This window comes from Danio rerio, chromosome 19 (assembly GCF_049306965.1).
Source record: "Danio rerio strain Tuebingen ecotype United States chromosome 19, GRCz12tu, whole genome shotgun sequence".
NCBI classification, from domain to species: Eukaryota; Metazoa; Chordata; class Actinopteri; order Cypriniformes; family Danionidae; genus Danio; species Danio rerio.
In genome coordinates, this window is record NC_133194.1 from 14,199,612 (window position 1) to 14,227,500 (window position 27,889).

A 27,889-nucleotide genomic window follows, 5' to 3' on the forward strand; every position below is an offset into this window, starting at 1 on the left:
CAGAACGCAGTCATAATTTAGTATCATTAGGTGATGATAAAGAAACAAATAAATGAAAAAAAAAAAACACTACTAATGGTGACATCGGAGATTCCCAATGGGAGGGTCTTTTTTGTTTTGTCCTTGTTTCCTTTTTGTCCTGGTTCTTGTTTTTTGTTTTCCCAAGACATTTTCAAAGCCTTTTTGTGTTCAAACCTATATTACTATATAGCTTCTTTAAAATGTCTTTCAAAAATTAATTTTTTTTTTTTTTGCAAAAACGGCATTCTATAATCAGTGTAGACCATTGCTTCGTTGGTCTTTTTACTGTATTATATACTAAAACCAGAACAATGATGTGTTCCACTAGTTGAGAAGTGCTGATCTAGTTCACCGCTGTGTGTTGCTGTCTACAGAATTGTGTGCTTGATACCTTAAAACATGTCCTGTCTATTGTCTGTACTTGATGAATGCACAAACCGACCCTTCTAGACATTTCTTTTGAAGATAATGACTTTCATGCTGCTGTCAAAACGCCAAGGTTCTGTCATCATTTGCTCACCCACGTGTAGTTACAAACACCTGTATGGCTTTCTTCTTTTCTTTTCCCTGTGAAATAAAACAGGAGATGTACTGCAGGAGCTTTAGTGTGCTCTTACTGAATTCACAAAGGGGACTGAGGCTGCCAAACTACAACAATGGCAAAACATGTACCAAAAAGTGGTCTATACAAGTCATGTTTTATATCTCAAGTTTTCTACAGCAGCACAATAGCTTTGAGTGAAGAGTTTCCCTTTACGTGAATTCAGTATTGAAATGGAAAGAATTTTTGCTATTGATTTTTTTCACTGCTATGTTTTATATATATATATATATATATATATATATATATATATATATATATATATATATATATATATATATATATATATATATATATATATATATATATATATATATGTATATATGTATATATATATATATATATATATATATATATATATACATATATATATATATATATATATATATATATATATATATATATGTATATATATATATATATATATATATGTATATATATATATATATATGTATATATATATATGTATATATATATATATATATATATATATATATATATATATATGTATATATATATATATATATATATATATATATATATATATATATATATGTATATATATATATATATATATATATATATATATATATGTATATATATGTATGTATATATATATATATATATATATATATATATATATATATGTATGTATGTATATATATGTATGTATATATATATATGTATGTATATATATATATATATATATATATATATATATATATATATATATATGTATGTATATATATATATATATATATATATATATATATATATATATATGTATATATGTATATATATATATATATATATATATATATATATATATATATATATATATATATATATATATATATATATATATATATATATGTATGTATATATATATATATATATATATATATATATGTGTATGTATATATATATATATACATATATATATGTATGTATATATATATATGTATATATATATATATATATATATATATACATACATATATATGTATGTATATATATATATGTATATATATATATATATATATACATATATATATATATATATATATATATATATATATATATATATATATATATATATGTATATATATACATACATACATATATATATATATATATATATATATATATATATATATATACATACATATATATATATATATATATATATATATATATACATATATATATATATATATATATATATATATACATATATATATATATATATATATATATATATATATATATATATATATATATATATATATATATATATATATATATATATATATATATATATATATATATATATATATAAAACATAGCAGTGAAAAAAATCAATAGCAAAAATTCTTTCCATTTCAATACTGAATTCACGTAAAGGGAAACTCTTCACTCAAAGCTATTGTGCTGCTGTAGAAAACTTGAGATATAAAACATGACTTGTATAGACCACTTTTTGGTACATGTTTTGCCATTGTTATATTATATTTATATTTATATATATATATATTTATATATTCATATATTTATATATTCATATATTTGTAAAGGTAGTATATAGTGTTGTGCTTAATGAATAGCTTAAAATATACTGGTGCATTTTTGGTAAGGCCCTAATATACTAAACAAAATAATTTTTTCCCCATCATTATTTATCCATTAAAATAAGTTGCTGCTAATAAAATGACAGCAGTAAGAAAAAAGCAGCTAGGTAAGCATCTGACAATAAGAATTTGGAATAGGAATTTTTTTCAGGAATGTGAAACACGAAGTCAGATGTTGCCCTTTTGCTGGAAGTGCATTACAATTTCTACTTTAAAGCAGCTTTTCAGTGTTTTTTAATGTGGACATTTTATATCAACTGACTGAAAAGATTGTAGATTTTATTAAAGATATTTAGTTTTTGCTTGAAGTGTATCAGGGCCTTTGTAGTGTAACAAACAATTAACTGCTTTTCCAGCAGTTAATCTCATCAAAGGCACAGTAAGTATTTTTTTTTGCCACTAGAGGGCATGTTTTCACAACCAACAAAGGTGTAATTTTGTTGACACCATGGGCTCTATTTTAACAATCTAGGCGCAGAGTCTAAAGCGCAGGGCGCAAAAGCAATAAGGCCATGTTCAAATCCACTTTTGCTATTTTAAGGACGGAAAAATACACGTTGCGGCGCATGGTCTAACAGAGTTGTGCTTATTCTCTTAATGAGCTATGGGTGCATTAAACCAATCAGAGTCTCATTTCCCATTCCCTTTAAGAGTCGCTCCGTGGTACATTTGCTATTTACATGCTGGACTTTGTAAGTGGAAAAAACTGAATGGAAAACTAAATGCTTCACTAGCGAGAAAACACTTAAACAGACCATCTGCAGCGAGAATAAAGAATGAGTCTTCTTCATTCTGCCTCTTTACTTTCTCTTTACTTCTTAAATTTTGTAGATGAGGAAACAGTGTTGTACACACTCTACTGAAGGCATCCATCAGCTTAAATATTTAATTTTGTTTGTTGAGCGCAAAGATTTATTTCAAAACTATTTCTAAATTAATTTCTAATTTCCAGCAAACGAATAAATGAACAATAATAACAAAGTGTGGGCAAAAAGAGTTATAGCCAAACACGCATCCTATTCTTATGCCCTATATGGTGATTCAGATGTCTTTAAAAGCCAACAGGTGGACAAATCTAAACTTGTTTTTGATCAAACAAATATAAATATAGTCCAAAAGCGGTGCAAATAAATTTGTTATTTAAACAACGTGGTGCAAAATGGGAAAATTAGGCTTGCGTTGGTCTAAAAATAGCAACACTTTGCACCTAACACGTCTTTATTGCCCCAGGTGTATAATAGGGCCCCATGAGTGAGGAGTCATAGAAGTTGTCAACTTCATTACATCGTACAGGACTTCTGCAGAAAACATGTTCACGGATGAGCTAAAGTATTCAAAATGTATTATCATGGTAATATGAAGCAGAAAGGCATCATAGCTTTTGTTTTGTTCGCAGTTGATCACTTCCGTTCGTGATTATGTGCTTATCAATATATTAAACAATATATTCAATTTAATTAATGTTTATTTATATAGCACTTTTACAATGTAGATTATGTCAAAACAGCTTAAAATAGAAGTTCTAGTAAATTATTCAGTTTAGGACAGTTCAGTGTGGTTTAAAGTGTGGTTTGTTTTAAAGCGGCTTTGTTGTTCCAGCGTTTTCTACAAAATCAAACCAGATATTGATGTGTCATGTCATTAGTATGTTGACACTAGTCACTATAATTAAAATAGCTAAATATACATCACTGTTCTAGTTTTATAATTTAATAAAAACATTGTACATGTTATGACTTTAAATTCAATACAACCAGCTGTTACATTTTAGACAATGTTTTGATGCACTAAATACCATAACGTCTTGTATACTGTATGTAAAAGTCTATGTATATTTGAACTCAGAGTATTGCTACTGCCATAGATTTAAAATCTTATTTGGATGGTCCCTTTAATGCATTTAAAAAAAAAAAAAAAATGAAGTTACTTTGCATCTACATGCCAACAAATTCTCATTAGATTTTAAGTAGACTGTTAGATTGGGTTGGTGTAAGTTGGCGTACTTGCAAAGTTTCAGTATCAGCAGATATTAAGCAGACAAACTAATACTCAAGTGAGAAATAATTGGCACTATAGGCAGCATCAAAATACAGGGCTCTATCATACACCCATCACAAGGGGTGATGTAAATGTGGTTTGCTAGTTTCAGCTTGGCGCCAGCTTACAAAGTCCGCCATGTAAAAAGCAAATGCGCTATGGCACGACACAACTGACTCTTAAAAGGGAATGGAAGATGAGACTCTGATTGGTTTGTTCTCAAAACACACCTATAACTCTTTAAGAGAATAAGCTCAACCCTGTTAGACCATGCGACATGGCGCAAAGCAGATTTTTCCATCCTTAAAATAGCAAAAGTGGATTCTGACACGATCTTAATGCTTTAGGGCCCTGTGCTTTTGGTACCGATTTAAGAACCACAGGGTATTTTAACATTTCAGTAATACATTTATGACCTAAGACATTAAAGTGAGCAAATGATGACAAAATGACTCTGATTGCTGTGAATGTTTCCTTTAAATACTGGGAATGTTGTGGTATTTATTGTATTTTTTTAATTACTCATAACTAGATATACACATACACATTTGAAGTCAATATGAAATAAAAGAATGGTTAACTAAAGGTTGTCAACTTAAAAAAAAAAGCAGAATGCAGTTGCTTGTTTTTTTTTTCTTTCTCATAATTTGTCAATTCAATCAATATGCACAAAATATTCCAAATTTGAATTAATTAATTAATTAATTTTTATTTATTTATTTATTTATTTATTTATTATGACTTACAAATGAGAACTTACAAATTCTACACATAATGCCGAATACCATGATGTAATTAAAAGAAAACAAAATTGAGATTGCGTTTTATGTTGATTTTAAAACCACAGCATTTTTAATGACACCTTGGGACGGTTTGTGTGTTCACAGCTAATAAGAGTTCACCCTTCTCCTTTAGTTGTCCTCCCTCTGTTTGTGTGTGTCTGTTTGCGTAATTGTTTGCTTGTGTTTGTTTGTAATATGCGGTGTGAATGCTTGTATAAAAACCAAAGGTGTATTGTCAATTTGACCCCACAGCACCCGGTGACATGGCAGCCATCCAAAGATGGAGAGCGCCTAATAGGGCGGGTAGTGCTAAACAAGCGGATGAAAGATGGCACAGTGCCCAGAGACACAGGGGCATTGCTGGGCCTCAAGGTAAGAGACATCCAGCAATGAATGGCTCACTAAAAGCCCTGCTGAAGATTCTAGATCAGCTAAGAACTTCAGCAGACACTTTCATCAACTTTATACACAATGACGGAGGTTTGTTTTACTTATTACAACTTTCTCTTAACCTTTTAACTGCCCCACCAAGAAAAAAAATGTTGGATTGCTTTTCTTAACTCCTAATGTCGCTAGTTAACACTCCGATGCATTGTTTTTAACGCATCTTATAATTTCTGAAATATCAATCTCCACTAAATGGTTAATATGTTGGTTTATGGTAAAAGTATTCCAGAATTAATACATATACTATGGAAATTGTGAAAATATGAAATGTAAGACCAATTTATTTAAAAACATAATCAAATTAAAACACTTTTGAATACTAAATCACCTTTATTTTTTGCAGTATGCCATAAAATGTTTCACATGCGCATTTAACATGTTTCCGATGTTTTTTGTTTTTTTTGTTTTTTTACAATAAAATTAAAAGCAAGTGTAGTAGTGCAACAGGATTATGTTTGTTCAATTTGTTTGCAAACCAACAACGCTGTGTGTATAAACCAGGGCTATTCAATTAGTTTATCATGGTTCATGAAAAGCATCCCAAACGAAGGGCCGGAGAGATATGCTATATGATTGATGACACAACTGCATATAAGCTGGATTCAGGGCTTGACATTTAACTTTTTGGATCACCAGCCGCAGTGGCTAGTAGTTTTCCAACGTTACTAGCCACTCTGCATTTTTTACTAGCCACAATTTTGTTGTTAGGAAATTATATATTTTTTTGACTTGCTAAAATACTTGATTAAGATTTTGTGTTTTGTCCACATGCCTCCTCATTCATTTCACATTTTGTGTGTCATGTGTGAGCAAATTGGTCATGTTTTATAGTGTTATACTGCTATTAGTTTTTATTTCAAATGACTTTTCAGAACTCAAAATTGAGGATTTACCAAATTTCTGACCACACCAAACAATATTTATTTCTTAGCCACAAATTTTAAATGTGTCAAAACAAGCTAAATATAGCTGTATACTATATATTTTATTTAACACATTATTTCTTTAAAAAAAAAATCTAAGAAAAATAATTGACTTTTAAAAATAAATATTGTCACGTATCACAAATATGCACAGTAATCTGTCCTGGCTAATCAGTGCCCTGTCCAGGCACAGTAATCTGTCCTGGTCTCTCAGATCACCAGTTAACCACACATAAATGTAGAGTTAATCTCATATTAAAGCAATGTTATTGTAAAAAAAAAAAAAAAAAAAAAAAAAAAATATATATATATATATATTAAACCATATAAACAAAAATAACCATAAGCAAAAGAAAGCAGGTGACAAAACATACTGTGTGATAATGAAAGAATGATCACATAGGTTAAGGCCAATTAATAATCATTTCAAAGCGAAAGCAACTGGTGCTGCTTACAAAAAGACATATTTGGAGTTCTTGAAAGCAGCAAGACTGTGGGTGCATTAGCATAACTTTATGTGTAGTCTATATGAAAGAGAACCAATTACAGTTGCGTTCCAGGCATGGTTGCTTCAAGCAAGGAAAGTGGAGCGCGCACACATTTTAAACAGTCGCACGCATTACATCAGCTCATTCGATATTCACCTGCTTTCTATTGCTCGCGCGAACGCAATTATTTTTGTTGTGCTGTTTCTCCATTCTAAGATCACATTTGCATGCATATCTTTATAGTCGAAGCCTGCTTTTAAGAAAACTTTTAAGACTTTTAAGACAACTTAAAGATAATTTTCAACCAGCCAAAGTGGCTTGTAGGAGTGACTGTTTAACCCGCTGAAATCTACCAGCATTTAGCGGGTTGGCGGGTGTTAATATTAAGCCCTGGCCATATTATTCCTTAAGACACCCTCGTTGGCTTTTTCTACATTGAAATGTTAATATATTGTATTTTGAAACTACATAATATCAGTGCTTAGTACAATAGACTTTTTTTTTTTTTTTTTACAAACATTTAAATGTTGTATTTCAGAGCACAACAAAAGCAGGTCATTGCTGAAGTAAGCTTCATCTACATTCAGACACCTTCTTATGTTATTTTTTGAACTGCAGAAAAATTAGAGATGCAACAATTATAGATTTTGGTTGTACTGTTATATAGTTTGAAAAATAATCATATGGTTTCGCAGTTGTCACGTCTAATGTAAATGTAAGCTTAAGCTAAGCTATTTAGGTAAATTAAATGTAAGCTAGATTAACTGTTGTTGTCATCTGCGTTTATGCATACATAATCATTTTATTAATTATTCGTTTAACATATCTTTTGTTTACATTGCACTGAAAGGCACGCACAACTCGAACTGTGAGATGTTTTCTACTTCGTGCAACAAAAATGCAGCTTAGAGAAACCGTTACGATTAGTTAACTGTGCCGAATTAAAGCGCAGTTAATAGTGAAATCGGCTAATCGTTGCATCCTTATTGATGATACCAATGCATAGTGAAAAAGGCCTTTTCGACAAACACATCCAAATGTTTTCGGCAGGCGCCACTCGCTTATGGTGTCTCATGCTCTGCGCAGCCTCTACAGCTCATGCTGTATTAAACAGACGTACGTCACTTCATAACTATAGTGATTATTTTTCGACTGAACTAAATTTATTTTTGATGTGTTGGCCACACTATTTGGATGGCCGGAACAAATTGCCTCGGGGGCCGGGTTCGGGCCGCCAATTGAAAAGCCCTGGTGTAAACCATAATTTAAAACAGTCATTCTTTACATGACTTTAACAGTCATTATTTAAAACAGTCAAAATATATTTTCATCCAAAAATGTGAACTAGATTCATTCACAAAACTAAAATATTGCATGAACCGTTTGCAAATAAAGCACCGTTTCCAGCCAATGAGTCAAAGTGAAGAAAATTGTAATTTCCGGAGGAACTAATGGCAAAATTGAAAAGAAAAAATGAAAATTGCTGCAATAAGAGCAACCGTCTATACGTACACCCAGTTCTGCCCAAACAAAAGATGATTTTCATCATAGGTGCTGTCTAATGTCATTAATGGGCAAACTAACTAATCGACCGCATTGCATCTAAAATGTTGTTTTGGTTATTCTAAAGGCTCTCAGCCAGTCATATTGGGGTGAGACAGTTCTTACTGTAGTTTTTCTCACAAATGTTACGTGAGATCTGCTTCCTTCATGTCTGTCACTGTGCTGTTTATCTGACACAGCTGAGGCAGAGATTGAGGCAGATTCTGACAGGCATGCGGGAACGGTGGGCAGGGAGCACCAGCATTGAAGGCACAGGCAACAAAAACAGCTACATAGTGTTTAGAGCAGAAAATTCTTACATTCTAAAAAGCTACAATAAATAATCTGGTGCGTGTTTTAAGCTGAAACCTTACAGACACATTCTGGAGACAGATAAATCTACAGATAAATTGCTTATCATATATCTTGAAGGGGTAAAATAGTTGCCCTTTAATGCCATTTTTGTTATTAGACTAATAAAGCAAAATCATATGTCTTTTTTGATGCACATGCTTTAATTTATGTGGTAAATATCTTTCCATTGTAGTTTATCTGCTTGTTAAGTGGTAACGTGTTGGTGACGTATGTAAAACTGTTTCCGGGTCCAAGCCGCCACTAATTTGATTTGAGCAAGCAATTTTCCCTGTACAAAATGTGTAGCATTTATTGTGTTTGTTTTCTGTTCTCTCTCTCTCTCTGTCTCTCTCTCTCTGTCTCTCTCTCTCTCTCTCTAAAGTATGGACTGTTAAAAACAATGCAGAAAATGTCAATTTAGCAGTTCACTAGTCATTTATATATTTCAAACTTTCCTGTAATAAAAACACCACTTGCCAGGCACCTTTGCATGAAAAATAAAATAAATAAATAAATAAATAATAATATAAATAAATTTCATAGTTTGAGGTCATACAGTCATAACTTTAAATTATGACTCATGACTATGCCCACATGGAATCTGCACTCATCATTTAGTCTCTTTATTTACTTGGGTAAATGTGTGTAAATTTAAATTTGATCATTTTCAGTTTTATTAATATTATTGACTATTATGAAAATGTTCATATGATTTATTTACAATACAGTCTGATATAATAAGAGATATATTGTATGACTATTGTATATATTAATTATCGCAGTATTATATGATGTGCTTTGTTTACCAATGTATATGTGGATCTAATTGGAATTTGAATTGTAAACACCAAATAACAGTTAAAAGTGTATTATTTTTTATTTCATACATTAAGTTTTTTAGTTACGATACTCCCAAAATCATTCCACATAAATTTGCAGATTATCTACAAAATTACGTGTAGAAATAGCAAAACATTGTGCTGATTCTTTGTGGCCCTACGCATGACTTAGTTATATAAGTTAATAAGCCTTGCAGACTCCATTTGTACTTAAAAACATAATTGAACATGTTTTAAATAAACTGCATTGCGGTTGGTCTGTATTGCAGGTGGTGGGAGGGAAGATGACGGAGTCTGGCAGACTTTGTGCTTTCATCACGAAGGTGAAACGTGGAAGTCTAGCAGACACTGTTGGTCATCTACGACCAGGTGAACACATCTGTACACTTCACAATTAAACTAAATTCTGTCTTTCTTACATAGATTGTCTTTATTGGGTTTAAGAATCTTTTGAAGATTACAAATTGATAACAATTTATTTTGATGGTCCATGTCAGTATCAGTAGACTGTCTGCTTAATATCTACTGATACTGCTCGTTCAACAGACATTTACGCTTACACTAACCCTAACCCCAACCTAACAGTCTACTTATGACCTAATGAGAATTAGTTGACATGTAGATGCAATGTAACTTTTAACAAACGGACCATCAAAATAAAGTGTGACCCACATAGTAATGGAATGTACTTTTAATGGACGGACAGAAGTATCTTAAATGATCTCTAACAACTTCAATGTATGTATTTCTGTTAAATCGCTGTATTTTATATTTAAATGAATTTATATTTTTAGGATGTCTTTATAAAGCATCAAAGTTTAGTCTTTTCTTTCTTTTCATTACCATTAAAAATGAATATTATGGTTAATATTTGATTTTCTTCTTTAGTGTTTTTAAAGAATATTCAGCTATTTTATTTTAATAGTAATTTATTTATTCCCTCGTTCATTCCTGAATAAAAATGTTCTAAAGTGATTTTGTTTTTTGGCATAGTAAATTATGATTAAAGAGACAGTTCGCCCACAAAATATAAGTCATAATTTATTCACCCTTTAAACCTTTGGGAACCTGTTACCATTGACTTCTATAGTGCTTGTTTTTGCCACAATAGTAGTAAATGGTTACAGGTTTTCAGCTTTCTTTAAAATATCTTCTTTTGTGTTGAACTAACTCTTTAATTTTATTTAAAGGTGCTGTATGTAAGTTTTTATGCTCTTCTAAAGCATAAAAATACCATAATATGATTGCAGATATTTAAGGAACATGCCAAGTGAGCATTCTTGTCTATCTGAAAAACAATGCTAAAGTCAGATATTTTGCTTTTAAAATGGGCGTTCCATGCTGGAACACTGTCTTTGATTTGCTCCCTTTAACTCCTCCAATGCCACTTTAGCCAATTATATTTCAGCACCCCGGAAAACTGCAAATTTCATTCATTTATTCAAAAAGGATCTCAAAGCATGTGCCCGTGACTGAAATGCGACCTCCGGTGGACAGTAGCAAACTCCGAAATGAGATGCAGATTCAGAGTTCCACATGTGGTTATAATTAGCAAATGATATACATATTATGAATGTAAACATTAGGTGAGCAGGTAACCTCTTGTCCTAACAACATGCTGTGTGACGAGATTTGTAATGATAAGCAAATTCTCTGTTTACATGATGAAAAAAGACAGACATTTATTTCTGCGATTCAGAAGAACAAAATATGCACTCACTCACAAAATGGTAAGGGTTATAGTCTAATTATTACAGAGTAAACCTCTTTAACATTATTAAATTTACATGCTGAATCACTGATAAGTGTTGGCTTGCACAGAAGTTCAATTTCAACCGGTTTATTCAATTTTCAAGATCTGAGGTAAACAATGTGCTGCTGCTTTCAGTGGTATGGCTATAAATGTCATGTAAAATGGCATTCAAACTAACATTATTAGAATTTAGAACTGAATAAAGCACATGAGGTTTATCTGAGGTAAACACAGTCAGTTTATGCTGTTGTTCACCGATGAAAAATAGAGGCCGCTTTTAATATATCGATTCGAGATTGGTTAGAACAAAAACCCTTTTAATATGGAAAATATCCCTTCTATTGTGTGACGTTGCTTTTATTAAGAACACGGTTTAAATCAGCCTTAAATCAGCCTGTTGGTCATCACTCTGGCAACCTGCATTTGCATTTGTTTTGGTCCAGGAATGTAATACCTAGTTCAACTACTGGGTGTCAAATTTTAATACTGCACCTTTAGCAATTATAAATAATTATTTGTAGAACGCTATGATACTATTTTTCTATTAAACAGAAAAAAAATGTTAATTATTATTATTATTATTATTATTATTAGTAGTAGTAGTAGTAGTAGTAGTAGTAGGTAGTAGTAGTATGACTTTGAGAAATGCATTCTACTATACAATAATAATATTGTATAGTTTAAATATGTTTATAGTGTGGATATTTCTGTGTGTGCATGATATAAAAAAAGATTTCTCATATTCCACATAACAAATATGATACAGTAGGACCCTAAATCTTCATTTGAGTTTCTAAGTTCATGAGAGCAAGGAAATGACAGAATAAAAAGGTATATGTGAAGAATTCCTTAACTTCACCCTTCTCCTTTAACATGCACATTTAAGTCTAGAACATACTCCCTTGTCTAGACATGCTTTGTCGTGTCTGTCTTCAGGTGATCAGGTTCTGGAGTGGAACGGGAGAGTTTTGCAAGGAGCCACATTCAAGGAAGTTTACAATATCATTCTAGAATCCAAGCCAGAGCCCCAGGTGGAGCTGGTGGTCTCACGGCCCATTGGGTGAGTTGAAGCGGGTGATGGATCATTACTCTGACCAGTACTCAACGTGTCAGTTCACGGACACAGAGCACATTTTCTTTGACAATGGAGGTTTATGAAGAAGGATAGCCTGTGGGAGCTCAACATATGAATGCTTGTATTCTCATACACACACACACACACACACACGCACACTCTGCTCACGCTTTAGGAAAACACTTGATTTCAGTGATATACTGTGCAGCTAAATGCTAAATGTTTTTTAAATAATTTTGTATGTTTTTTAATGTTTTCTTAATATTTTATTTATGATTTTGAATCGCATTGTGTGACCTTGATTTTTCTATCAACAACTTTTAACATTGAAAAGTTTGATAAAGTGATTTTTATAAAAAAGTAATAAGACTTATAAAGACTTATTGCTCAATATAATGTTTCTCAAGCATATTTCAAACTACTAAAATGCCAATAAAAGTCACTTTTTTAAACCGTAGAGTAGAATTTTAATGCGATTCACAACCGTAAATAATGGGAAATTTTTAAATAAATAAGTAAATAATTGGTTGTTTTTTACACCCTATACAGTCAAATTACTTTATTATAACGAACTGTTGATGGTATCTTCTCTAAAATGTGCCATGTCAGTTTTGTGCTTGTTTTTTTTTGTGTTGTTAATGTCCTAATCTGATCTAAAAAACTGATTTTGGGGCTAATTGGGGCAGTTTTTGTTTTTACTAATTGTCAGGACTATATATATATATATATATATATATATATATATATATATATATATATATATATATATATATATATATATATACAAATATATTTGTCATGCAATTCATGCAATATTTATGCATTAAAATTTAGTTTTCATTTAACAAATGTAATGTTTTATACTGTATCTTTTTTTTTTTTTTTTTTTTTTTTTTTTTTTTACCATATTCTATTCCCACTTTGGGTATTGTTATGGTTAGTCTGTTATTTTGTGCCATTTTGTTCCTTTTCCTCTCGTCAACTGACCATCACTTACAGTATGTCAAATGCAGTAACCAAGCTGTTACTTGTTGTAACCAAGGCTAAATGGCAAAATGGCCGCTTCGAAAGACAGAGGGCCCTATCATACATCCGGCGCAGTGTGGCGCAAGGCGCGGCGCAATAGTCTTTTGGTAGTTTCAGCTTGGCGCAAGAGTCGTTTGGAGGCGTTGCGCTACGCTGTTTAAATAGCAAATGCATTAACGCTCATTTGTGCGCCCATAGGTGTTCTGGTCTAAAAAGGAAGGCGTACTGAGGCGGACCGCTGGCGCGTTGCTATTTTGAGAAACTATAATAGATTTTTCATTAGACCAAAACTAACTCGGTCTAAACTCCGGCGCAGAGTTGCGCCTCGCTTACGCACTGCTTAATACGCACAAGAGAGCAATAGGCAAATATCTTTACATATGAAAAAATGTAATATTAAGGATATATATAGAATATAATAAGAATAGATATAGAATATAAATACAAAGGATTAAAATATTACAAAACATTATTTTCTAGCCTACATAAATATGAAAAATCACTGCTTTTATGTCTTCTTCATCTCGGGAGGCTTTTTCAGTTCATTCATAACAATTTGCTTTTGTATAATTTTGTTATTATTATTAGCAGTATTATTTATTATATCCATATTTATATTTGTTTTATTAAAAACAAGCTTAGATTTGCCCACCTGCCAGGTTTTAGACCATATGGGGCAAAGCATGTGTTTTAGGATTTAACTCAGGTTTTTGAGCACTTTTTGTTATTATTATTCATTTATTCATGTGCTGGAAATTAGAACTGAATTTAAAAATAGTTTTGAAACGAATATTTGCGTTTAACAAACAAAAGTATTTATTTATAGACTAATTGATGTCTGTGCGTAAAGGTTTCCCTATCCAAGAGCGAAAGTGAAAGTAGATCCATTATCTCTCATTCTCACGCAGTAGATGCTCTGTTTAACAGTTTTCTGTTAAAAAAACTGTTAACTGTTAACTGTTTGCTTGTGAAATGCTCATTATTTCCACTTAGACTTACTTTGTGTCCTGTAAATAGCGAATGCGCTCTTGGCGCAACGCAGCTGACTCTTAAAGGGAATGGGAGATGAGACTCTAATTGGTTTATTCTTAAAACACACCTATAACTCATTAGGAAAATAAACTCAACCCTTTTAGACCATGCGCCGCGGCGCAAGGCAGATTTCCCATCCTTAAATTAGCAAAAACGCGTCCTGAGACGCCCTGAAAGCGTTTGCGCCCTGCGTTTTGCGTTCTGCTCATGGATAAATAGAGCCCAGAGTGTTAGATTGGGAGCTCTTGTTTCTTAATTATTCTTTTTCCATTCTAATTATTCATTATTGCTGTCATTGTGGCTGATTAATTAATGAAAATGATAGTTAAGATTAAGTAATTTTAATATTATGCAAAGCACAACAGCACCTTGTGTTGTCACAATCCTTCAGTGAGGATTTTAGTATGCTGAATGATTGCTAAAGTGTTTTTCTTTATCTAAAGAATTAATTTTTGACATGTACTGTAGTCTTAATGCAATTTAGTTCGACATTCAGTTATTTGCATCCTACTGCTGTCATTAACATGTTCTTTACTCTTTCCTTGCAGAGATGTCCCTAGAATACCAGAGAGCACACATGGACAACTTGAATCAAGTATGTTTTTTTTGTTTTGTTTTGTTTTTTTGATACAGTATATAAAACCCTTTAATAACAGGATAATCAATATCTAAATTTTCTTTACCTACTTTTCAGGTTCAAGTTCCTTTGAATCCCAAAAAATGGGCCCATCCATCTCAGTCACGTCCCCCATGAGTCCCGGCATGCTCCGGGACACTTCTCAGTATCTGTCTGGACAGCTCTCAGTGAGTACCACTCTGTTTGTTTGTTTGTTAGGTTGTTTGTTTGTTTGTTTGTTTGTTTGTTTGTTTTTCAAATGTGCTGCATGTTTGCTGATCTCTTTATTTAGCTTTTATTTGGTTGTGTGAATCATTGATAAAATTGTTGTAGTGTTGAACTTTGAGGTTTAGCCATTATTTAGCTACATCATTGGACATTTTGCCAGTTTATACTGTTTATTTATCAGAGATATTGGCTCGGATCAAAAGACAAAAGGGTTTTGGTTGATAAAATGAGAAAACTCCTTAAGTTGAGTTGAGAAATGGACTGTATTTTTTGTTTTCCAACATCAAGAATGTAGGCAATTTACACTACTATTCAAATTATTTGGGTCTGAAAGGTTTATTTATTTATTTTTATCAAATAATTAATTGATTAATAATTTACTTTTCAAGAATACATTAATTTGAACGCAGCAAATATATTTAAAAGGTCACAAAATATTTCTAATATAAATAAATGTATTATTTTTTATGTCAAATATACTGTGAGCAAAATGTATTTAAAAAGCATGGTTTTTAATCACTGAAAATAATCAGAAATGTTTCTTAAGCATCAACTCGGCATACTGAATGATGTCTTTAGAATGATATGATACTGAGGACTGGAGAAATGAAAATTTGCTAGCTTTGCAATCACAGGAATAAATCGTTTTGAAAACTTGTCTAAGAAAATATGGATTTCTTTGACATTTCAAAATTGAGATGTTTATCTGTTCTAACTCTGTTTTGTGTTCACCAATTCCGCTTTTTATTGGAGATGCTGAGCTTAAGGGTTGTTGTATTCTATACAGGACAAATTAAATTGGTTTTCCTATTTCCTGACATAACAGCAATATACTGTAGGAGCCTGTATGCTGTATTTTTGCTTCTTAAAACACCCACGTTGACCTTCTTCTACATTTAAAACGTTAAAATGTTGTATTTTAAAAACTACATAACATGATTGCACAACGTGACATTTTTAACCAACATATTCAAATGTTGTATTTCGAAGCACAACAAGATCAGTGTATTGCTCAAGTAGGATTCTTCTACATTCTAACACAATTATATGTTATGTTTTGAACTGCGTAACAATTAGGGATGCAACGATTATAGATTTTGGTTGTACGATTATAGTCTGAAGAATAATCATGGTTTCACGGTTATCATGATTATTATGCATTTATGAAATTCAAAACAGTACTAGTTTAGAAAATCACAAGAAAACTGCTCATATTTTAAAGTGTTGTTTATTGCTCCTCGGTAAACAAACACAGCACAAAATATCCATAAAAAAAAAAAACAATAGTGCATTTCTCTCTTTGGACTTAAAAATAAATGAAAAGGTTTTTGATTTAAAAATGAGTGATAATTTTACAATGAAAATAAATGACAGAACAATGAGTAAATAAATAAAAATAGGAATAAATAAAAAATTGTATTTGTCTAATGTTAATTTGAGAAATATATTAGCTAAGAATTTTAAAGAACTGGTGTTATTGTCAGCGTTCATACACACAATCATTTTCATAATTTGTATTAATTCGTCTAACGTGTCTTTTGATTACATTGCGCTGAAAGCCACGCACAATTTCCACCACTACAGTGTGACATCATTTCTGTTGTGTGCACCTGGAGGGCACAAGTGTGTCGGTACGTGATCGCAGTATTGGAAATAATGAAATTGTGTGCAGAAAAGACGCAACATGTCACAGTATTTGGAGGGCCGGAACAAATTGCCTCGGGGGCCGGGTTTTGCCTTCGGGCTGCCAATTGAATACCCCTGGTATGTGTATATTTTTAGCCCCCCTGAATTATTAGACCCCCTGTTTATTTTTTTCCCCAATTTCTGTTTAATAGAGAGAATATTTTTTCAACACATTTCTGAACATAATGGTTTTAATAACTCATTTCTAATAACTGTTTTCTTTTATCTTTGCTTGATGACGGTAAATATTATTTTACTAGATATTTTTCAAGACACTTCTATACAGCTTAAGGTGACATTAAAAAGGCTTAACTAGGTTAATTAGGTTAACTAGGTAGATTAGGATAATTAGGCAAGTTATTGTATAATGATGGTTTGTTCTGTAGTCTATCAAAATAAAAAGATTGCTTAAAGGGGCTAATAATTTTGTCCTTAAAATTGTGTTTAAAAAATAATAACTTAAGCTTGTAATAATAGCTTTTATTCAAGTCGAAATAAAACAAATAAGACTTTCTCCAGAAGAAAAAATATTACAAGGCATGCTGTAAAAGTTTCCTTGTTCTGTTAAACATCATTTAGGAAATAATTAAAAAAGAAAAAAAATGAAAGGGGGGCTAATAATTCTGACTTCAACTGTATATATACCAGGGTACAGGCACGTGCACACATAGGGCTCAACCTGTGCAGTGCACATGCCCTTTTTACTCATGGATAGAAAGTGCCTTCCAAAATGATCAAAAGTGCCCCCGCGACACATACCGCCCTTCAGTAAGCATGCAACAACACCGCTGATCAGAACGCGCATGACAACACCGCTCTTCAGTACGCACACGGCGACGATATATATATATATATATATATATATATATATATATATATATATATATATATATATATATATATATATATATATATATATACATACATATATATACACTGTATACTCTAGATGCAAAAAAAGTTCAGATGCAAAAACCTCCTAAGTGCCGTCTGACATTTTCATAGAAAATTTGCATTTTTTTCAGATTCCTATGTTAATGTTGAGTTATTTCATTTTAAAAACTTTTAAAAGAGTGTAATCTTTGCCATAAGCTTGATTTTACTGAACCTACATGCAGGAGCCTGGTAAAAATGCTTGTTTTAAAGGAAATTTCAAACGGCTTTTAGAGGTTTTTGCATCTAAACTCTTCATATACTCATTTGAAAATGTGTATATGTACATGTATATTTTCTTTTGTATATAAAATTGAATCTTGATTAATCACATGAGTTAACTTGTGATTAAACGCAACTTAATTGCACTTTTAATCTGTCGTGAATGTACCTTAAATTGATGTTTCATTTTAAAACTGCATAACATCAACAGCGGTGACTTAAGGCCACACAATATAAAACTGAAACATAACATTTTTTTATACAAAATAAATGGGTAAAAAAAAGTCGTTTTCAGTATTACCTTTTGTTTAGTTCTTTATTGCGTGCATGTAAGTTAATGATGTTCTTGTTATGCTGTTTTAAAATACACCATTTTATTAATTTAAGGTTAATTGCGATTAATCACTATAGTTAACCCATGCGATTAATAGCAATTAAGTATCGGTTGACAACCCTATACAGTATATAGCTGGCTGTGCACAAACCTCCTGTATTACATTTGTTGGTTTGCAGCAGGTTCATTTTGTGATTCTAGACAGTTGTGTGGTCAGTCCCAGACAGTGTCCGTCAGAGAACAGCTTGGATTCTCAAAGGAAGGAATCCCTGAAGCGGAAGAAGTATTATTAGTTTTCAAGCTTGTTACCCGATTGACGTAGACTGAACAGGTCAGATCACAGCGCTGCTGGATCAGGATGTTAGATAAAGTCAGTTCCTTGAACGGAGACCTACTGTACTTTTCGCTGAAGTTTTTCCTGCATACTTAAAACAACCAACCTTGATCTTAACGGCAGTTTCAGAGTAGAGGAAGCAGATAAATAACTGACACAGCTTGCATGATCAGTCTCAGTAACCGAGGCATCGGTCAGGTAAGTTTCATCCAGGTTACTGTGCATTCATATGTTAGGTGTGAAAAAAAAAACAATATTGTTATTCTTTTTTAAATGTTTGTAAGGGGAATGAGCTGTAGCAATGGTGACTGAATTTGTTAAACATTTTGATAATAATACATGTGCTTGTTCTGTTTTTTGCACTGAAGTGTATGTGTTCTTCTGTCCGGGCAATGCTTTAGTGTATTATTATGGTTTGCGCTGTTGTAAATTTGTTTTATTTTCATTTGAGATGAGGGAGATTTATCCTAAATGGTGAAGTAAGATTAGTAAACACATATTTGTGTTGTTGTCTATGTGGGAAGATTGGGAAAGAAAAAAAATCACTTTCAAATAAAGTGCATTACTTTTAAACAAATGGTAACATTATGGTTTAACAAGTATGAACCAGACCTTTTGTATTACAGGACATTAAAAAGAAACACACACCAATATAGTTGTTACATTGCAAAATTAGATGATTCTGCTGTCTCAACCCTGACTAAAGTTTTACAGAAGCCATCAAATGCTGTTTTAAATAGTTATTTCTTTATATTTAGATATCTATTTTTTATATATTTAGCTTTTTTTGTCATTAAATATAAATACTAAATCAACTATTATTTTTAATTGTATTTTGACAATTTTATTAATTATTTGAATTTTCAATAACAAAGCAAAATCCCAGAATATACAAGATATTCATTTAAGAAGTTACATTTATTCTATTAAACATATAACATAAGAGCATATAATACATATTTAACTGCTCGTGTTTCTTTTTGCCTGTTTATGTCATAAAAGCAACACTATGGGCTCTATTTTGACGGTCCATGCGCAAAGCTCAGGGCACAAACACATTCAGGGGGTGTCAGAATCCACTTTTGCTAATATAAGGACGGAAAAATCTGCTTTGCGCCGTGGCGCATGGTCTAAAAGGGTTGAACTTATTTTCTTAATGAGTTATAGGTGTGTTTTAAGAATAAACCAATCATCTCCCATTCCCTTTAATTCCCCTGTGTCGCGCCATGATGCATTTGCTATTTACATGACACAAAGTTAGTGTAAGTGGAAAAACTGAGCGTTTCACTTGCAAGAAATCAGTTAAACAGAGCTCTCGTGGATAGGGAAACCTTGTACGCACAGACATCAATTAGCCTATAAATAAATTATTTTGTTTGTTAAGGGCAAATATTTGTTTCAAAACTATTTCTAAATTCAGTTCTAATTTCCAGCAAACGAATAAATAAACAATTAAAAGGAAGTGTGGTCAAAAAACTGAATTATATAATAATACACATGCTATGCCCCATTTGGTCTAAAACCTGACAGCTGGGCAAATCTAAGCTTTTTTAAATAAAACAAATATAAATATAGATATAATAAATAATACTGCTAATAATAATAACATTATACAAAAGCAAATTGTTATGAATTAACTGAAAAAGCCTCCCGAGACGAAGATAGCATAAAAGCAGTAGTTTTTATATTTATGTAGGCTAGAAAATAATGTTTTGTAATATTTTAATCCTTTATATTTATATCCTATATATATATACTTATTATATCCTATATATATCCTTAATATTTAAATTATTTTTCCTATGTAAAGATATTTGTGTATTGCTCTACATCTTGTGTGTATTAAGCAGTGTGTAAGAGAGGCACACAACTAACGCGCTCTGCGCTGGACAATAGACTGGCTTTGTTCTGGTCTATTGAAAAATCTATTATAATTTTTCAAAATAGCAATGCGCCAACAATACACCTCAACACACCTGCCTTTTTAGACCAGAACATATTTGAGCGCAAATGCATTTGCTATTTAAACAGCGTGGTGCAAAACGTCAAAACGACTCTTGCGCCAAGCTAAAACTAGCAAACAACAATTGTGTCGCGCCTTGCGCCATATTGCGTCGGGTGTTTGATAGGGCCCTATGAATGCAAACTTGGAAATAGTTCTTAAATGTTAAGCATGGGTTTTACCATATTTTCAACTGCTTGATCCCAAGTGGTCCGTGCAGCTCACAGATCAAACAAGCATTGATGTTTGCCATGTTTTCCTGAATGTGTTTTGCATAATGCTTAATTATTAGGTTGAATTGTATTGAAACCCTATTATTATTTTTCATCACCTTAGAATTATAAGGTTCTATCAGACATTTTTGTCAAAATTGAGTTATTGAAATTCTTATTAAATAACAGCTCATTTACATTATGTGATGCTTTTTTATATATGTTGTAACATTTTAAGACTTATTTAAACAACAAAAAAAGGTTTTATCTATAAAGTCGAACTCTAGCTTGGCTCTATAAGGTTCTTTCTGTGAGTCAATCAGCATTTCGAATGCATGCACGAGGATCAGCATCAGCTTTCTTTGTCATTTCGCCGGATTACTTTGTTGACAGTTGGGAAGATCAGAAAGAAACACAAAATCTGAAGAGACTAAACAATGCTGCACCACATAAAATTGAACAGAAACCTGAAACTGAAAAGATGTGGGTAAATGTGATGCTTTTTGACATGAAAGAAATGAAATGTTACATTTTACATTGTTGAAGACAGTTATTTAAAAATATTCTATATTAAATGTCAAATATTTTTATTTTTGTTTGTATCTATATTTGTTTGTTTATATATATATATATATATATATATATATATATATATATATATATATATATATATATATATATATATATATATATATATATATATTAGTCAGTGAAACTTTTTTGTTCATTAAACTCAATAGCTCATTGTCTGTTTTCCTTCAACGTCTTTAAATTTGAGATTAAGCCTTAAAGGGTTAATATTTAATTTAATTCACTTAATTTAATAACTATAATTCAATAAATCATATAAAGCATATAATTTAATAACATATTAATTACATAAAATTAACATCTGCACTGGACAAAATATTTAGCACAGCCTTTTATGCTTAATTTAAACAAAAACAAACATATTCATTCTAAAAAATTAAATAAATATTATAGTAAAAACAAAAAAAAAATTACTTTTTCGAACTAAACATATTGCTAGAACTTTTTATACGTGGGGGTTTAATTGACAAGCTGACTGATTGTATTTCTTGAAAAGTAATGCTTCAGTTAATAATCTGCCAGACAGAATCATATAATTTCATCAAAAAATGACTTCTTAGAACTAGAAGGTACTATCTGCATTTGCCCTGTTTATTTTTTACTCCAATTTGCACATTTAAGAGAATTTAGATACATTTACATTTAGAGCCTCTGTCATGTTAATGTATGAAAGAGAACTGTTACACATATATTGTTTGCTATATGGAATGCGAAAAATTTGAAACTCAATATCTCCAAATTGTTTAGAACGCTGATAGAACCTTAAAATTCCAAGGTGATGTTTTATCAAAGAGTTTTATATTGTAATTATTTTCACTGTTTTATCAAACATATTTAGCTGAGAGCTGTGATTGTTCTCTTTTTTTCTTTTTTAAAATTAATTTGGATTCAATGTAATGGTTGCCTTTCCCAGTTTTACACTTTTGCCCATTTACTTTCACTTTAGACTGTATTTCGACATGAACAGATTTTCAAAAAAACTCAGCTTGATAAATGCTGTTGTTTAGATGAAATGGCAAAATTAAAAAATACATAAGCAAAACAAAACGTCTTAAGGTCTCAAATCATCATCACAAAATGTAAAAAAATCTTACCATACGAATTCTGAAAAATTAAATGTTTAAACAAATTCTAGACAAGCTGTATTGTGCTTACCAACATGTGTCTTGCTTTCTGTGAAGCTTATAATAATACTTACTGTACTCTAAATTATTTTGCCTATGTCAGCGCATATGTTATTCATCTAATTTTCCTAATGTTTGTGCGTGAAGCATTTGCTGAATGAATAAATGCTGCCTCTTGTCACTCAGTTAGGCTAAATCTCTTCTCATGTGGGTTGGTTTGGTTTGTGTGCCTCTGTGCATTTTTGGTTTAGTTGTATTGCTTTTGTTTCCTTTGTTAATTTTGCTTATCCAGAGTCCATGCCTTAGTAGAAGAACCACGGCTTTTGTCCCTAGGGTCCAGGTAACATCGTCAGACTTCTCTCTTTCTTTCTCTGCTCAGTCTTTTCTTTCGTTTCTGGCAGTCTTTCTCAGTCCCTCATTACTCTCTCTCTCGCTCTCTCTATCTCTCTCTGTGCGTTGTTTGGAAAATGCACTGCAGGAAAAGTTTCTCTTTTTTTACTGTTTGGTTCACTTTTAATCTTTTAAAGATATATGTCATTGGCCTCGCGGTTTATAATTAATAAGAGCTGTTTTATTGTTACGGTCAGATTTTTCCTTAATTGAAACCCTGCTGAGGCTTGAGATATTCAAGCCTGTTTCACACCGCAAGTGCAAGCAGAGCCTGAGCAGTGCGTGTGCAGCATGCAGGGAGAGCAGAAGCAGTGCGCCGGCGTTTGCTTTTCACACTGACTGCGTCTGCAGCGAGCCAGCTCATCGGCAGCTGCTGCACAGATCTATTTCAGTCTATTCTAGTGACCTATCTATCTATAAATACACTTTTTTAAAACTTTTTATCTGTATCAAGGCCTGCTGCAACTTCCTCCTATGTTGTTTTCTGAACTGTCTGCTTTTCAAGCTCCATGAGGAGTGTCATTCATGTCTTTTCAGGTGCACGCAGTCAGAAAACAATCGCCTGTGATGTCATATCAGTTTGTTTTTGATTGTCAGGATGATGTAGGCCTATGGTTATAATAATATGTTCACAGTATAGTTATAATATTTAAGGTATACATGATCAAACTAGTGTATACTAAGAATAACTAATGCTAAAATTGTTTCAAATTTGGCCCAAATAAATATTTGTTGTCGTTTTCAATAATTTAAGTTAATTTAATTGACTATATTAAAATCTCAAGATCTTTTCGATGCATTTATTGGGTAAAATTGCTACTTTAAACTGCCATTTAAATGTTTTTGGTCACTATCAATGCACTGCCACTTTAATTGAGTGTGAGCAGCGCACTATGACTTTATATAAAATTAACTTTAATGTGTGATAGGAATAAAACGTGATCATAAACGAATGATTTTTCCACTCAAATGAATGGCGGCTTGGACCCGGAAACAGTATTACATTCGTCACCACTTAACAAGCGGATAGCAAACTGCTGCTGATGCACTGCTTCTGCGGGCAGTATGAAAGCTATAATCTCTTCACATGGATTCCGAAAAAACATGTGCTGCTTACATTCTGCTTGCACTTGTGGTGTGAAACAGGTGTCAGAATGAACTACGTTTTTTCTTTAAGAGGAATATTGGTTTTACTCTATTTTTAAATGTGCTACTTAAAAAAAAATCAGTTTTTGTTTATTAAATATTCATTATTTATCAGGTTTCTTTATAGGCAGATATCACGTAACATGGAACTTTATATTTGTGTTATATTTTAAAAACTTAATTTTGCATGAAATGCATATGTTTTGGCAGTTTAGTTTACTTTTTTCATTTCTTAATAAGTAATACTTTACAATAAGGTTTGAATTGTTGCTATGATTAAATACTGTAAATATTATAAATAAAACCTTCACATGATTTTTCTGTGTAGTATTTATTATCCTGTTGATGTTGTTTTACAGTTTTTAATGTTCATTTTCATTTTTGTTTACAGTGATCAAACTAATGTGATCAAATGAAAGTTAAGTTTTGAAATTAACATTACAACAAGGCTTATTTAAAGGTCATGTTAATTATTTTTCTTTAATGTTGTTAATTACAACATTTTATTTTTAAAGTATAACTAATTATTTGGTCACACTTTATTTTGATTGATATGATTACATTGCATTTACATGCCAACTATATCTCATTAGATTATAAGTAGACTGTTAGGTTCAAGTAGGTATCGCTGCAGCCCGGAGACCTGCAAGTGGGAGGGATTACACCGCAATTAGGTTGGGTAACCTCCAAGTGGGAGGGACTTAAACCACAAGTAGGTTGGGTTTATCAGGTTACTGTGAAGTTAGGTTTAGGGTTGGGTTTAGGTATAGACGTTCATAAAACACAACAGGTTACTGTGAGGTTGGGTTTAGGGTTGGGTGTACACATTCATAAAGCACAATAAAACTCTAAATACGACTAAATAAGGTTTGCACAGCCCACTTGGAGCTCCAAAGCCCACCCTATTGGAGCTGGCTCCAACCCCTGTTTATACCCTTCTCGTTAGGTTGGGGTTAGGCTTAGTGTAAGTTGATATGTACTTAAAATGTTTCTTATTGTCAATTAAATGTATGTTGACGTAGCAATATCAACATATATTAAGCAGACAGTCTACTAATACTCAAATGGACCACCAAAATAAAGTGTTACCAATTATTTTAAGTTCATGTCATGTGATTTTTGTTTAACAATGTTAAATAAACCTTATTGTATAGTGTTACTAGAAATTGCAAGTAAAGAAAAGTGTAAAAAAATCATCAGCTGTATCAAATATTATGTTCTGTGTTACAGTGAAGAGATACGGTATTCTAATTATCACACTTTCAAGATAATTGCATTTTCCAATGTAGAACATTTCACTAAACCTCATAGATAAATAAACAAATTGTACCGTAATGTTTAGTCAAACCCGTATGACTTATTTTCCACTGTGGAACACAAATGCTTATGCATTATTAACCAAAATGATAATAAAATATTTTTTTAATTACTTGCTCCATGTGTAATATCAAAACTTTTTACATTTATCATTTGTGTTTCATTCGTTATCCACAGAGGAAAAAATAATATGGGTTTGAAGCAACACAGAAGAGAATTAATTATGAATATTCAGTTCATGAGTAAACTAATTCTCTAATAGAACTTGTTAAAGATTTAATATTCAGCTGTTGTACCTTTATTGGTTGCTGCTGTAGTTTTCAGAAATGGTTGTAGTGATGTTAGATTTATAGTTTTAATAGTTAGAACTATAAAAAACACATACGGACAATAATCAATTGGTACAATTTGTTTGGACTGAAGCCTTTTTCCCCCTGCTGTTTTTGCAATGGTAGCGGCCTGGATTGCTGTAGTCTGTATTGAGCACTTTCTGTTGCTTTGCTGCATGTTTTAGTACTGGAGTATCTTTAGGAATAATAGGTTATCTGTGATGGTGCATTATAGATAGGTGTTTCTATTAGCTCTAGTTATCTGGAAGGGCAAATGCTTCGAAGCCAGAACATTTCTAACTATGAATGATGCAAAAGTGTTCATAGAGGACCAAAGCAAACATTGTAAAAACAGAAATAACTGGAGAAAATGTCTATATTTTGAAAATTTTTGTCCTCCATGTTTTGTAACCATCCTGTTTTCATTTCCAAGTCTTTGCCTTTCCCGTTTGAACCGTTTAAACTGTTTAAACATGTTTTCTATGTAACAATAGATGCATGCATAAGATTGAATCTTTAGTTTTTTTATTAGATTTTTTTAAAGTTTCATTTATCTTCCATTTAATAAAAATGTATAGTTTAGATTGAAATTAGATAATTATACATATTTTTTACTATTATTTTGTGTCACATTTATTTTGCTTAGTCTGTTCTTTGTTTTATTTATTTATTTATTTATTTATTTATTGTTTATTTATTTATTTATTTATTTACTCTTGGATTGCCAGGCTTTAAAAGTGTCTGTCAGATAATATTTTGATCTGATTTGGCGAGAGTTGTGGCAGACACACTCTCATTCCATGGCCAGCCAATGAGGGACAGAAAAATTCCACAAATCAGATTCACAACACACACACAACTGTTCAGATCCTATTACCTGCAGCCTACTGTAGCATACAGTGGCATAGACAAGTGGTTTCTCTCAAATATTCTGGGTCAAATGCAGTTTAAAGTTTACGGATTGATGTACATACTGCCAATATGCATTTTCATTTTAACTATGTAGTACTTTGCATGTGCTAAATTCGAATAATAAATTCAAAATTATTAATAAAATGGAATAAAAAAACAAATTTGACTTATTAACACAAACGGTAATAGCATTTCTATTTTTAATGACTATTAAATACCGCATGGCTGTACATATAAAATGACAGTGTTGTTTTAGTTTCATTGATATGCCGTTATAATATATATATATATATATATATATATATACACACATTTCATTCTTTTCTATGTGATTTGTTTAATTAATTATTATTATTATATATATTTTTTATATATCAGTGTATTTTTAATACATTCTTTATTTTGTTTTTGGTTGTGGTAATTGTTTTTATTCCCTTTCACTGATTTTATTTTATTTTATTTGACTTTCAATTTAAGTTTTGGTTATTTTATTTAAAAAAAATATATTTTTTATTTTATTTTATTTTCGTCCGCTTTTCTGGGGCCAGGTCATAGGGGCAGCAGCCTTAAAAGACTTCCCTCTTCCCAGACACTTACTCCAGCTTCTATGGAGAGATCTGAGGCGCTTACAGGCCAGCCAAGTGACATATTCCCTCCAACGTGTCCTGGTTCTTCCCCACAGCCTCCTCCCAGTGGGACATGCCTGGAACACCTCCCTATGTTGGTGTCTAGGAGGCATCTGAAACAGATTCCTGAGCCACCTAAGCTGACTTCTCTCAATTTTGAATAGCGGCTCTACTACGAGATCCTTTCGGGTGACATAGCTCCTCACCTTACCTATAAGAGTGCGCCCTGCCACCCTGTGAAGTAAACTCATTTAGGCCACTTGTATTCAAGATCTTGTCCTTTCTGTCATGACCCAAAGCTCAGGACTATAGGTGAGATAGGAACGTAGATTGACTGGT

At 31.6% G+C, this 27,889-nt stretch overlaps 1 protein-coding gene across 50 annotated transcripts in view; it reads left to right on the forward strand.

Moving 5' to 3' along the window:
* rims2b (regulating synaptic membrane exocytosis 2b) overlaps positions 1–27,889 on the forward strand; it is a 254,309-nt gene that overhangs the window by 126,012 nt on the left and 100,408 nt on the right. For 28 of the 50 annotated variants that reach the window (XM_073931581.1, XM_073931572.1, XM_073931582.1 and 25 more), the window contains 6 exons: positions 5,322–5,441; positions 9,932–10,031; positions 12,352–12,475; positions 15,097–15,143; positions 15,243–15,352; positions 23,123–23,170. In XM_073931581.1, the coding sequence (XP_073787682.1) occupies positions 5,322–5,441; positions 9,932–10,031; positions 12,352–12,475; positions 15,097–15,143; positions 15,243–15,352; positions 23,123–23,170 (549 nt within the window). The remainder of the gene's footprint in view (positions 1–5,321; positions 5,442–9,931; positions 10,032–12,351; positions 12,476–15,096; positions 15,144–15,242; positions 15,353–23,122; positions 23,171–27,889) is intronic. The other 22 variants (XM_073931575.1, XM_073931579.1, XM_073931584.1 and 19 more) reach the window with 1 other exon arrangement.